The following is a 14,424-nucleotide window of genomic DNA, read 5'->3' as shown; positions in this document are numbered from 1 at the left end:
GTCAAGAGATATCTGCGGGGAAAAAATATGGTTTTGTAGTCAAATATTTGGGACATGCTGCAGACTTAATCCCTCTTTTGGATATTCACAAAACACATTAGCATGTTAAAAGAGCTGCAAAGTTCTGTGGTAAAGAAATCTGTTCATTTTTCTTCACCCACGATCTTACTTTGGGCTCCCGAAGCAGACACTGAGCCAAGGATTTGAGTACAAAAAGTTTATTTGGGAAATGGAGGGAAAACGGTAAGGAAATCAAGAAGGAAAGTCAGTCTTTTTTTTTTTTTTTTTTTTTTTTTTTGAGAGGAGTCTCGCTCTGTCACCCAGGCTGGAGTGCAGTGGCCGGATCTCAGCTCACTGCAAGCTCCGCCTCCCGGGTTTACGCCATTCTCCTGCCTCAGCCTCCCGAGTAGCTGGGACTACAAGCGCCCGCCACCACGCCCGGCTAATTTTTTGTATTTTTAGTAGAGACGGGGTTTCACCGTGTTATCCCGGATGGTCTTGATCTCCTGACTTCGTGATCCGCCCGTCTCGGCCTCCCAAAGTGCTGGGATTACAGGCTTGAGCCACCGCGCCGGCCAGGAAAGTCAGTCTTAAAGGATACGTAATCAAGTTAGCTGCCCTTGGGACAGCCAGCTCACAATCCCACTGGGGAAATTCTAGAAGCCAGAGTAGGACATAGTTCAGTGATCACACCTGAGGGGTGGGGGAGCTGAGGTGTTTATATACCCCCACCTGCCAGTCATAGGCTGAGGACGGCTTGTGGTGAGTGTCAAGCTCCTGGCACTCTTGGCCCATTATTTGAAGGCAGAACAACCCTCCATGGCTTCAGAAAGGACCCTAGACAAAAAGATTCAGACTCGAGTGCTGGACATCAGCCTCTTGCACTGAAGCAGTAAGACTAGAGGGATACAGCAGAGCACCAACAGCATCTGCTCCATAAGCTTTTCCCAAACTGCCATGACCCTAGAACCCCTCCTCCCTTATTTCTCAACACCTAAAAATATCCTACAGAACCTTAGGAAACAACACAATCTGTGAGATCCCTCTGGTTCTAATGTTCTAATGAACTCTGATTTTAAGTTACTTAAAAAAACTTACGATGCAACTTCCAAGCTCAACTACCATTCTATTTCTCAGCCTTGACCCTACCTGGCATGTGCTGGGCAAGGCTGGCCTCCTGCCAGGGCTGGCACAGAGACAGGCTGTCCAGGCATGGCAGGAGGAAGAGATCAGGGACCTGCCCTCTTCTCCCGCCCCTCTAGTGCCTTGGATCCATGAGTGTGTGTCTCAGGCTTTTCTCTCAAAGGAGAATGCACCATCTGTAAGAAGTGGCAATCTCTTCTTCAAATGCACACATTCCTTGGCTATTATTAAAAAGTCAAAAAAATAACAGATGTCGGCAAGGTTGGGGAAAAATGGGAACCCTTTTACACTGTTGGTCGAAATGTAAATTAGTTCAGCCAATGTGGAAAGCAGTTTGGAGATTTCTCAAAGAACTAAAAATAGAACAACCATTCGACCCAGCAACCCCATTACTGGGTACATATCCAAAGGAAAATAAATCATTCTTCCCAAAAAACCTACATATACTCGTATGCTCATCATAGCGCTATTCACAGTCACAAAGACAGGGAATCAACTGAGGTGCCCATCAATGGTGGATTGGATAAAGAAAATGTAGTACATATATAACATGGAATACTATACAGCCATAAAAAAGAACTAAATCATATCCTTTGCAGCAACATGGATGCAGCTAGAGGCCATTATCCTAAGCAAATTAGCACAGAAACAGAAAACCGAATTTTGCATATTCTCACTTATAAATGGGAGCTAAACATTTGGTACGCATGGACATAAAGATGGGAACAGTAGGCACCAAGGACAATAAGAAGGAGGAGGGAAGGAGGAGGCAAGGATTGAAAAACTACCTATTGAGTGCTATGCTCACTACCTGCATGATGGATTCAATCACACCCCAAACCTCAGCATCACACAATAAACCCATGTAACAAACCTGCTTATGTACTCCTGAATCTAAAATAAAAGTTGAAATCACACACACACACACACACACACACACACACACACACACACAGAGAGAGAGAGAGAGAGAGAGAGAGAGAGAGGAGAGAAGAGAGAAAGAAAGATTTCTTTTAAAAGGAGGGTTCTTGTCTAGGTTCCCAAGTTTGCATATTTAATTTTTTTTTCTCCAAAAGCAAACCGACCTCTTATGTTCAAAAAGAGAACTCCTGTCTGAGCCTGGGGAAAATTTGAGGCCAGAGATCAATCACTAAAGTCTAATATCATACCTGTTTGTAATGAAGAAAAGAAAGGACAAATCCTTACCCATGAAATGTGGATCATTCCTCCAGACAAATGGGCTGTCCTTAAAGAAGTCGTATGCTGATGAACAGTCAGCCTCATCCAACCCCACCGTCAGCGTTCTCTCTCAGAGCCAGGCAGCTTGAAGGCTTCCTTCGGGTAGAAAAAATTACATTGGCCTTGGTTCAAGCCTCCTCACTTTCTTTAGCTGACAAGTCTTAAAAAGAAATCAAGAACCAGAAAGAATTAAAGGTTTGCCTATTTTTCCTCACAGTCAGAGGCGGTGCTGCTTCTAGAATTCATCTTGAAGCTCCATTTTCAATCTCTTTCTCCCTGCACAAACACATCAATAATCGTCCCATTATACACACACCTGAACTATATTTACAAAATGCAAGTATAAATTATCCTGCAAATTGTATTAACACTGTGAATAAATTTAAGGATGTTCACGCGAGACAGAAAACCAGCCTGTTTCTAAACAACAAATACCAATGTAAAATCTATTCAAGTCAGTTCAGTCAAGAGCCTGGCTAGGTGCTGAGTGCTGAGGAGACAGCAGGCTAGGCTCGGTTGAACTGCTGTTTTTGTAGGAAGAAAAAGGTCAGATATTGGCAATTTAATGTGGTCAGCCTTATACAAAAATAAGTCACACAAACCCTGGGTGCAAGGAGTTTACAGTTCAGGAGAGAAGACTAATATGTGAAACAACCGAGGTTGAAACAAGGACCTAAAAACGTACAGTGTGCTAAGGAGCTGAGGGAGGTAACCAGGGCAGGTGCTTTCAGGAAGACTTTTTGCCTTTTATGTTAACAAAAAAATCAAATATGATACAAGTATTTTATTCATTTATTTATTTATTTTTAGATGGAGTTTCTCTCTTGTTGCCCAGGCTGGAGTACAATGGCGTGATCTCAGCTCACTGCAACCTCCGCCTCTCGGGTTCAAGCGATTCTCCTGCCTCGGCCTCCCGAGTAGCTAGGATTACAGGCATGTGCCACCACGCCTGGCTAATGTTGCATTGTTAGTAGAGATGGGGTTTCTCCATGTTGGTTAGGCGGGTCTCGAACTCCTGACTTCAGGTGGTCCGCCCACCTCAGTCTCCCAAAGTGGTGGAATTACAGGCGTGAGCCACCGCACCCGGCCATACAAGTATTTTAAAAAGAAAACTTCCCCAGAGTCCTTCCCTCCAGAGATAATTTACATTATCAATAGTTTAGTGTATTTTAGATTTTTTCTTTGTCTACACTTTTATTTCTGCTTCTTTAAAGAAAAGTTGGGGCTAGGCATGGTGGCTCATGCCTGTAATCCCAGCACTTTGGGAAGCCGAGGCAGGCAGATCACTTGATCCCAGGAGTTCCAGACCAGCCTGGGCAACATGGTGAAATCCCATGTCTACAAAAAATACAAAAATTAGAGTGTGGTGTGTGCACCTGTAGTCCCAGCTACTTGGGGGGCTGAGGTGGAAGAATCACCTGAGCCCCAGAGATAGAGACACAGTGAGCTGTGATCGTACCAGTGCACTTCAGCCTGGGCAGCAGCGGAAGACCCTGTCGAGAGAGAGAGAAAGAGAGAGAGAGTGAGAGAGAGGGAAGGAAGGAAGGAAGGAAGGAAGGAAGGAAGGAAGGAAGGAAGGAAGGAAGGAAGGAAGGAGGGAGGGAGGGAAGAGAAAAATTCCTTTATTTCCTTTACTTTCTTAATAAACTTGCTTTCACTTTCCTCTATGGACTCGCCTCAAATTCTTTCTTGCGTGAGATCCAAGAACCCTATCTTGGGGTCTGGATTGGGATCCCTTTCCAGTAACAATACTGCTGATGTCATAAACGCCCCTTCACCAATACACTTACACACATATGTCTCTTCCACGTCGTCAAAGGGCATTAACTCCCTGGGCCTCTCTAAGGTAGCAGACGGAACCGAAGTCCATGTTGGATAATCATTTAATCATTTATCAAGTAATAGAGCAGGAAGCGCTTCAAGTTGACAACCGTAGTTTGGAAATCAAGGAGGCTGTGATGGGAACGGAAGTGGAGGTGGTAAAGGCTTCGGCAATGGTGATGGAATTGATAAGGACCGGTAGGTGGAGGCCTACCGAGGCCCCTTTTTTTTTTGCTTGGCGCTGTCTTCTCTGAAATTTGAAGGTAGAGAAAGTGTTGAGAGAGAAAAAAGTGCATCAGACGCAGATAAGAATTGGAGAGATAAAGGATGTGTGAAGAGCAACCATCTTCAGACTGAAGAACTGGAGCCCTGGGGTTATGCAGAGACTTTCCTAAGGACACAGGACACGGATGGTTCTGGAGAATTAAGTTCCACATCCTCCATTTCCACGCATTAATTTGCCTCGGGATGTGTCTGCAGCCAAAGGTCCTGGAGATTTGCCTTCCCCACCTCCCCCTTCACAAATCCAACTCCCACTGCTGGCTGTTATTTGGTTTGTTGTTGTTAACCATTTCCTCAGTGCATATATTTTCTATATTGTGGCACAATTTTGCTCAGAGGAGAGTCTCACAAGATGCCCTAGGGAAAGCAAGGGAAAGATATGATCTATAAATGTCAAGAAACCAGGAGCGGTTTTCCGACATCCTGTGTGTGATGAGAGATAGCCAGATCAGGGCTTTTATTACACTCTGTCTGATCAGTGTATCAGATGGGATCCTACCACGCGCCGGGCTGCATTCTGTAATCGATGGTAAGTTGTCAAAAATGATTTTTTTAATGAATTGCTTAGACTACACTGTGCCTTGAGAAAAATGGCCCTGTATTCAGAAAATCTCATTTTTTTAGAGAGGCAATTTTAGTAGCTAAATATTTGAAAGTAGTTAAATATTTATGGATTCACAATGTTAAATATTCACATTACCTCTAGTAGGCAGATGTTTCTTATCATCAGTCATAGACTCACAGATTCATGTGTCTCTCATTACCCGCTTCTTCAGTTATTCTTCCAAGTCCTTTCCAGTGATCTAATTGCTCCTGCAACCAGGACATTTTTATCGTCTTCTGTTAATTAAAAGGCTCAACTTCCAATGTGCCATGCCTAAACCAGAATTAGTAGTTGAGAACTATAATCCTTCTTGGAGTGGCTTGGCCATTCACCCACCCTGCTCCCTGCTTCCACCATCATAACCAGCCATCTCCAGCTCCAGCTTTCTGATACTTGTTCCTTCTGACTCTCTTGTCTTAGTCCCTTTGAGCTGCTAAAACAAAATGTAATACCTTAGACTAGGTGGCTTATAAATAACAGAAATTTCGTGCTCATAGTTCCAAGAAGTCCAAGATCAAGACACCAGCAGATTTGATGTCTGATAAGGGCCCATTTCCTGGTTCATGGAAGAAGGACTAAGCCAGCTCTCTGGGGTCTCTTTTATAAAGGCACTTATGCAATTTATGATTAATTAACCTAATAACCCCTAAAGGCCCCATCTCCTAATACCATCACCCTAGAGGTGAGGATTTTAACATATGAATTTGGAGGCAGCACAAACATTCAGACCACAGCATTCTGACTCTTCTGTCCATCTGCAAAAGGAAAAGTGAGGCTGCCCCTGCGGGTCTGCAGGAGCTACGGAAAACAATTAGGGTCAATATGGCTGGATGTCTTCTCATAAATCTCACAGTTTGGGCCAAAAGCACTAAGACCAAACTTGTTCATTCACTTAATCCCCTTATTTGGTCATATATGACCCAGGCAAGCCCACTCCGTACTCATTCATCCTTCTCACTACTCATTACCTCCACCATTATCTTAATGCTAACTCCCAGAGAGAAATCAGTAAGAGATGCAAATAAGGTCTGTGCAACACACAGCACTGTTGGTTCTAGTCCCTAAGGTTCCCTTTCTCTTCAATTCTGGAAACTCAGGTCCTTCCAGTGAGTCCCTTTCTTGATTAAACTAGTTTGGGTTGGATTTCTGTTTGTACATCCCAGACTGCAATCATGAACAATGTATGCAATGTATGAACTACTGTTGCTTTACCATCACAATGGTAGCTTATCTAAAGGGTCTCAGTTCTATCAGTTCTATTTTTCCACAAAACAAGAAGATCCATATGATATGTACTACATGCCAGGAATGCGCAGATGGATGAGTTGCTCCTTCACCAGAGTCAACAGACATTATCTGGGTTCCTGATGTAAGTCACTGGCCTCATGAGCTTGCTATCCAAAGAGAGTGCTCCCCTCTAATTATGACAATTGTCATAAGAGAGGGACAAAATTCTTGCTATGGTGGCTCAGGTGGGAACAATGATACCACCATTGTGGGAGCAGGAAAGGCTGATGATTGATGACGCATTTTAGCTGGGTCTAGAAGGATAGGTAGGGTTTCAGCCGGCAAAGATCATGAGAAGGAACTTTTCAACCAGAAAGCCAGGAAAAGCAAAAGCAGAGAAGCAATAACATGCAGGGCAAGTTTGCACACCAGCAGTACCCAAGCTGGCTGGAATGTCGGGTGTATGAGCATGAGCTATGTGAGAAAATACAGGGAGGGAAGACGTAATCACGTGGTGGAGGGGGTGCCTACCTTGTGCTAGGCCAAAAGTGCTAGGCCATTTTTTTTATTCAAAAAAATGAATTTAATTTATTAAATTAAATTCTCTTAATTTAATAAACAATGGAAAGAACTCTCAGAACGTTTCTGAGTCAAGGAATGATGCGATCTGAGCTCTACTTTAAGAAGATTAATCCAGCAGCATTATGTGGGATGATTTCAAAGACAGAGAGGATGGGGGCAGAGAAACTAGTAAGAAAGCAGATGCAATAAGCTTAGGCAAGAGATAATGAGGGATTGAACTAGGACGGTAGAGATGGGAAGGGGGAAATTGATGGACAGGAGAGATACTGCAGAGGTAGAAAACCGACATGATTTGACAATTTTAAGTATGAAATCCTTCACAAACGTGTGTATCATTCTTATTTGGTGTTACTTAGAGTAGTCAAGATATGCAGACCATCTGTCACTGATGCTAATGAGGAAGTCAGATTTTATCCTCATTTGAAGCAGGCTGTCAGAAACCGAGAGACCCCAGGCTCACAGGACTGTGTAGTAAGGGAATATCACAGGGCCAGCATTACAAGGACCAGTCACCTATTTAGTGCAATGCCCAGAACAATACCAGGTTCCTACACCCCTAACACCTCCCCAGGTAGAACACCTTGACAGGTACCTGAACTATCACTACCTTCATGAACTTTCCTAAGGTCCAGTAGGACTGTGTTACACTTGGAGGCAAACCTGCTTCAGAGCGCCTCCCAATCCCCCAAGCAGGCCCAGGGCTCCAGGTAGGGACAGAGAACAATCTTTAGAGTCAGGAAGTAGGACTGCCTGTTTCTCACCTGCATCTGCAGCACCCAGCACAAAGTCAGCATGTAGCATTGCACAGGAAATGGATGAAAGAATGATTCAACAACGAAATGAGGCTGGGGATAGTGGCTCACTCTCATAATCCAAGTGCTTTGGGAGGCCAAGGCAGGAGGATTGCCTGAGGCCAGGAATTCAAGACCAGCCTGGGCAACAGAGTGAGACCCCCATTCTAAAGTTTTTTTTAGAGACAAGGGTCTCACTCTCTTGCCCAGGCTAGAGTGCAGTGATGCCATCTCAGCTCACTGCAACCTCTGCCTCCCAGGTTCGAGAGATTCTCATGCCTCAGCCTCCTGAGTAGCTGGAATTACAGGTGTGCACCACCATGCCCAGCTAATTTTTGTATTTTTAGTAGAGACGGGGTTTCAGCATGTTGGCCAGACTGGTCTCAAACTCCTGACCTCACGTGATCCACCCGGCTTGGCCTCCCAAAGTACTGGTATTACAGGCGTTAGCCACCATGCCCGGCCTACAAAAAAAAATTTTTTTTAATTAGCTGGGCGTGGTAGTGCACACCTGTAGTCCTAGCTACTGGGGAGGCTGAGGCAGGAGGATTGTTGAGCACAGGGATTTGAGGTTACATTGCGCTATGATCACAACACTGCACTTCAGCCTGGATGACAGAATGAGACCTGTCTACAAAAATAATCTTAATAATCATGATCATAATAATTGACCGAATTACAGGATTTCTAGAATGTCCAAGCATTCTATGGAGGCCCCAGCAGCTGTTGCCCCTCTCCCTCCACCAGCATCATATCCCTGCATATCTTCTGAAGCACCCCAGAAAAGCTGAGTTCTCCGTGGCTTTCGGCTGTAGCCTGCAAGGTGGTGGAACATGACCCCAACTTGCAGGAGACAGGGGTGGGTGAGGAGGGCTTTGCAGAGTTATGAATCCACTCCTGCTCCACCTTCACCGACTTGGAAGGCCGTAATGTTTGTTCTCTCAAGGGTGGGCGAAAGAGTTGAATATATTAAATAACCATTTTTTAATTTAAGTTGGTGAAGCATTTGGGAATATCAATGGTGTGAACAATTCTCACAACCAAATAACATTCAAGGCACCCACCACAGTGACTACTTATGTCTCAACACTTGTTTCTTTCCTTATCATCCCTCTATTGCTTCAAGCCATGATTTGATGAATCTCGGTGCCAGAAAAAAAGCAAAACTTATTAAAATTGTGCTATCAAACTGTTGTGATTTTACTTCATCATGCGTTCGACTGTTTAAAAACAATGTTCCCTCCCCAACCCTTGAGCCCTAAGCTTGGAAACAATACCCGCCTCAGGTTCTTCTGCTTCTTTCTTGCACAAACAGAAGTTTCTCCTGTAATATTGGGGTCTATAAAGGTCCAGAAAGGGAAATCTCTTGTTGTTCCCCCTTCCTTTAACTACATGTGGGTTGTCATTACTGTACACATGTGGCATTTTGAGATTGAAAAATTACAGCAATCAGAATTCTGCCATGCCATGCCCCAGGAGGATCCCCTGGAAAAGGTCTGAGCAAAAGGCCCTGATCTCTATTAGATTTTTGTTTGTTTATTTTTTTGAGACAGAGACTCGCTCTGTCACCCAGGCTGGAGTGCAGTGGTGCAATCTTTCCTCACTGCAACCTCCACCTTCTGGGTTCAAGCAATTCTCCTACCTCAGCCTCCCAAGTAGCTGGGATTACAGGTTTCTGCCATGATGCCCAGCTAATTTTTTTATTTTTAGTAGAGATGGGGTTTCACCATATGGGCCAGGCTGGTCTCGAACTCCTGATCTCTAGTGATCTTCCCACCTTGGCCTCCCAAAGTGCTGGGATTATAGGCGAGAGCCACCACACTCAGCCATCTATTGGGTTTTGACCATATCAAGGACCTGGGCCCTGCAAATGAGCTGAATGGTGTAAATTCAGGAACTCTCGAGGTGATCCTACAAGATCCTAGACCTTGGAAGGTATGGGATCATCCAGTCTTTTCAGGTGAGAGAAGGCCATTATCAAGGGTGATGGCTCCCTTCCTGGAGACCTAGTGGCCACTGGTGAGCCTAGGCCTTTGTGACCAACTACGCCAAACCTACCCTTCTTGAATCAGCCTCAAAAAGAAGCTGGTGAAAGTGTCTCTGTGAAATCATACCAGGAAATGCTGGGGGAAAAAACAAGCTGTTTGGGGACCTGGCCAGCAGTGGCACCCAGACTAATTGGTGACAGAACTTTCGTGAAACTAAAGTAAGGAATCAGCACTCTATGATCACATTCATTTCCTCCCTCTTGTATTTCTGTGTTGTCTGGTTTGGATTTGTTTTTCCAGTGCATTTTCTAGTAAGATTTCCTTGGGAAAAATTCAACTTTACTTCAGCTGAACCATGGGCAGAAAGGATGCAGACACCTGGACCCAAGTAATGAACAAAGATCAGTCCACCTCCCCGCATTGGTGCTTGGAGGAGTGGTGACTAAAGCTCAAGTGGAAACGGGAGGGCAGGCAGAAGACGGTGAGGTAACCAGGAGAGAAAGCAAAATGTCAGAATCAGGAGCTAGAGACCCTCCTGGGCTCCTCCTGGGGCACTCTCTCTCACCCTCTTTAGCTCCTCCAGTCTCTCACCTACACTGACTGCACTGAAAAGCATGGGCTGCCGGCAGGGGAGAGAGAAGAATATTAAGAGCACAGACTTTGCACTCAGACACGCTTGGGTTCAAGGACTCGCACTGCCACACTTGGCTGTGTGACCTTGAATGTGACATTGAATATCCCTAAGCCTCTTTTTTTTTTTTCATTTGTTAAAACAGAGTAACTAAAGTACTGCTACTGCATGATAGGTTGTTGCTGGAATGACATGAGATGACACATGCAAACACTGAGTGGAATCGTGTGGCTCAGCCAGCCCATCACCTCTGCCTCTTCTGGGAAAGCATCCTTCTTCTCTTGGGGAATTACCCTTCCTCCCCCAACTTCACCATAGCAATCCAAATGGGAGTTGCTGCCTTTTTACATGACCTTGAAGACAGTGACAAATCAAGAGGTGATCACCCATTCCAAGTTATGCCAAGCATGGTACACACCCCATAACTACCCTCACTGGTCGAGGGATGGGTGTGTGTCCTAAGCAGGTCAATGAGACTCTTCCAAAGGAACCTAGATGGCAGATATTGAAACCCCTGGCTCCAGTCACCCGGACCTTCTGTAGTTGGCTATATGCTAATTTGAATTGTGGTTATGCACCATACAGGCAAAAGGATCCTGTAACAGCCAGAAGGGGGTATTTAAAGTAACAGAACCTGAAATGTGGAACTGGCTGAATTCAGGATATGGGGGTTTTAACAAACATCTGCAAATTCTGTAACACCCCTTCCATCAAGAGGTAGAGTCTCTGCTCCTTCTTGAAGTTGGGCAGGTCTTGGTGACTGCCTGGATTAACAGAATGTGGTAGAAATGACACTGTATGATTTCTGAGGTTAGGAAAGAAATAAGCCATGGGGCTTCTGACAGTTTTCCTTGGGACTCTCACTCTGGGAGCCTTCAGTCACCACAGAAGAAATTCAGATCCCTGAGGCTGCCATGTGGACAGACTGCGTAGAGGGGGTTGCCTGAGAAGCCCCAGCTGTTGGAGTCTTCCCATTTCAGTCACCGCCTTCATGGGATGAAGTCTTTGCAAGAACCCCTTAGCTTCTGTCTGATACCATGAGTAAGGCCTCCCTCGCTGAGCCCAGTCAACCCCCAGAATCGTGAGCAAAATACATGATTGTAATTGCTTTAACCACTGTTTTGGGTGATTTGTTGTGCAGCAACAGATAACCAGAATAGCAAGTGAAGGCAGTCAGGACTCCTTCTTTCTGATAGCAATCTTTGGTAAGAGTCAGTTAAGCTCTTTGTTAAGTGATTACCTGCCGTGTCTGGGGACTCAGCCCACTGAGACTAGAACTTTAGAGATTCGGGCAAATTGAGAGTACTTAAATGTATCATATCATCTATAAATTGCAAGATCCTAAGAAGCTTCTCCTGGAACTGATGAAAAGGAATGAACGTCACCAATGATGTGGTTGAGTATACAAGATATATATGAGTTAGATATGACTTTGAAATATTTCAAGATGCTGAGGAAATAAGTAAGCATGTAATCTTTCCATGAGATAGTTGCATTAAATTGGACGAGACATTTCTGGAAATGCCTTGAAAGGACTGTGAGTGTGTGTGTGTGTGTGTGTGCACATTCATACCCAGGCACTGAATAGCCAAGGATATGGACTGTAATGGATCTATTTTTCTCTTTACCCTGCATTATTTCCTTTTAAATACAACCCTTTCTCTGTCTTCTCCTCAGGTTTACCCTCAGGAGAGCCATCCCTCCTGTCCATTCACTAGAGGATCTGAAGCTGCCATTATCTTAACATGACGGGTTAGGAGGTAAAACCCGGCCCATGCTGGGCCTCCCAGAGGTCTTCCCAGCATTGCTGACCTGAGCAGGAAGGCAAATAGGGGGGTGAGAGGGAGAGACCCTTCGCACTCTGCACTTGAATCTGTAATAATGAAAGACCAAATCTGAGAGCGGAAACGCTCCTAGCCTCATGCAGGATGAAGCCAACACAGAGAGAAAATAGTTGGTGGGAGACCAGAAAAGCCCATGTGGTGCTTGAGTAGCTACCTTTGCCACCACTGACTTACAGCAGCCAAAAATTCACGGCCAACACTGTTTGATTTAATCATCAGCAATCAACAGAATCTTTTAACACAGTTCCAGGGCCATAGAAAGCACCCAATAAATGCTTTTCAAACCTGTTTTCTACTGTTGTGCTTCAGCAAGAAGGAGAAAAGTCAACTATGCATGAGAAATGTGTTCAAAGCCACACTCCATTGGGGCTCAGTGGGCCACGAAGTCAGCTCACTCCATCAGCCTCCTGTAGAGCCCTTAAAATATAGCAGTGCCCAGATCCCACCCCGGATCCCTGAATGAGAATCTTTAGGGATGGGGCCTAGTGCCTGTGTATTGTTAAAAATTTCATGGGTGGATCCTGACTAAGTAAACACAGGTGCTTATCTCCACTCCTTCCTAAAACCCCATAAAATGACAGCAAAAAGAATTAAGGAGCTAAAAATATACAAAAGCAAAAAGAACAGGAGTAGAGCCAACAGCAGATGAGAAATGTCAATAACATTTTGTACCATGGAAACTGCATGGAAGAGTCAACAAAGAAAACCGAATCTAAATGCCCACGGGAAGATAAACAGAGGCAAGCCTGTTTGCACACAGGACCCCAGAAAGGCCCAGAAATTGATCATATGTACCAGGTACCCTGAAAGACAGAGGGGCAAAGTTGGTTTGAAAACAGGAGGATTGGTTACAACCCTGTGCAAGAAGCAGTTTGTGCCCCGATAAATGTCCCACCCACATTGCCAGGCAACAGCCCTTCCTTCAACAGGCAGAAGATAAGGTTCGTTCTCTAGGGAGGATCAGCAAGCCAGGTGCTAGAATCTGGGACTCAGGCACAGGTGAGGGCAAGAGGAGATGTCCCTAAGATTAGGGGAGTTAAAATATCACAGGCTGAAAGGAGAGAACCTCCATCCCTCTTCCCTTCCTGCTTCCCCAGTGCTGGAACTAAACTTAAACCTTCAAGACAAGAGCATAGAGAGGAATCCTCCCAGAGAAAATTGATAGGCCCGAGAGAAAGACCCACAGGTAAAGACGTTTGGGTGTCCCCATCAAAAAGCCAAATCCCCACCCATTGACCATATCAGGTCATGATCCTACCCATGTGCTCCAGGCTTCCATTTAGCTTTTCAGAGACTCACATTTAGATGTGAATGACAGCCAATGATCCCCAACACGTGAGGAAAACTACTTCAGGAAAAGAGACCAAAACCGTTACATGGGACAAAGACGCCTGGAAGAAAAAAGGCAATGAAGGGAGTAAAAGAAAACTTCTTTAAAAATTGTAATTAATCTGCTCACAGACAGAAGATATTACAGCAATGAAACTAAAATAAAATGCTATTTTTAAGAACCATTTGAGAACAAGAAAGATTATGGCAGAATAAAAGAAGTAAAAGATAAAGTCGCAAAAAGCTCACAGAAATTAGAATTTTTTAATGGAAAATAAAAGAGAAAAGATGAGTGGCCATTCAAAAAATATTCCAAAAAGTGAAAACTTAGAGGAAAAATTTAACCCCCCCCAAAAAAACTACAAGAAAAATCATTAGAACTAAGGACATGCATTTCCCTTTTATGATGGCAGGAGGTAGAAACTCCAATCTCAAAACCCCAAAACCACTGGTTAACTGCTCATTTTATCTCTACAAACTTACATTCACAGGAAATACATGGGGATAATAAAATAATTACTACTTACTGAGAACTTACTCTATGCCCAGTGCTTGCTGTGTCTTACATGCCTTATATCTCATTTAATCTTCATAGCAATCCTATGAAATGGGTGCTATTATTTTTCCTGCTTGCAGATGAAAAAACTAGAATTCAAAAAAGTAAAGTGATTTAGGGGCTATAATTCAACCCAAGACTGCCCGTCCTAACCTATTCTGCTTCCTGCCTGTTAATACAAACTGCATATATGCACACATACACACACACACACACACACACACACACAGATCTTTACCGGTGCCGCCCCTTGCTCTTACCTCTTGGGTAGCTGCTAACCAGTTTTGTTACTTGCTTTCTTTTGTTATTTTACTTTTCATAAAGACTTAATCCTTTTTGCCACTTCACATTCTCAATTTTTAACTAAATTGGCCATTTTCTGCTTTT

General features: G+C 44.2%; 1 protein-coding gene across 1 annotated transcript in view; it reads right to left on the bottom strand.

Moving 5' to 3' along the window:
• Positions 1 to 2,452, bottom strand: part of OLFM4 (olfactomedin 4) — a 285,024-nt gene extending 282,572 nt beyond the window's left edge. Inside the window, exon 1 of the mRNA XM_045377608.3 lies at positions 2,350 to 2,452. Coding sequence (XP_045233543.2) covers positions 2,350 to 2,427 — 78 coding nt within the window. The 5' untranslated portion in view covers positions 2,428 to 2,452. The remainder of the gene's footprint in view (positions 1 to 2,349) is intronic.
• Positions 2,453 to 14,424: the final 11,972 nt, after the last annotated feature.

This window comes from Macaca fascicularis, chromosome 17 (assembly GCF_037993035.2).
Source record: "Macaca fascicularis isolate 582-1 chromosome 17, T2T-MFA8v1.1".
Lineage (NCBI taxonomy): Eukaryota > Metazoa > Chordata > Mammalia > Primates > Cercopithecidae > Macaca > Macaca fascicularis.
The sequence above is the reverse complement of the archived record's forward strand: the minus strand, read 5'-3'. Positions and strand labels throughout refer to the sequence as shown.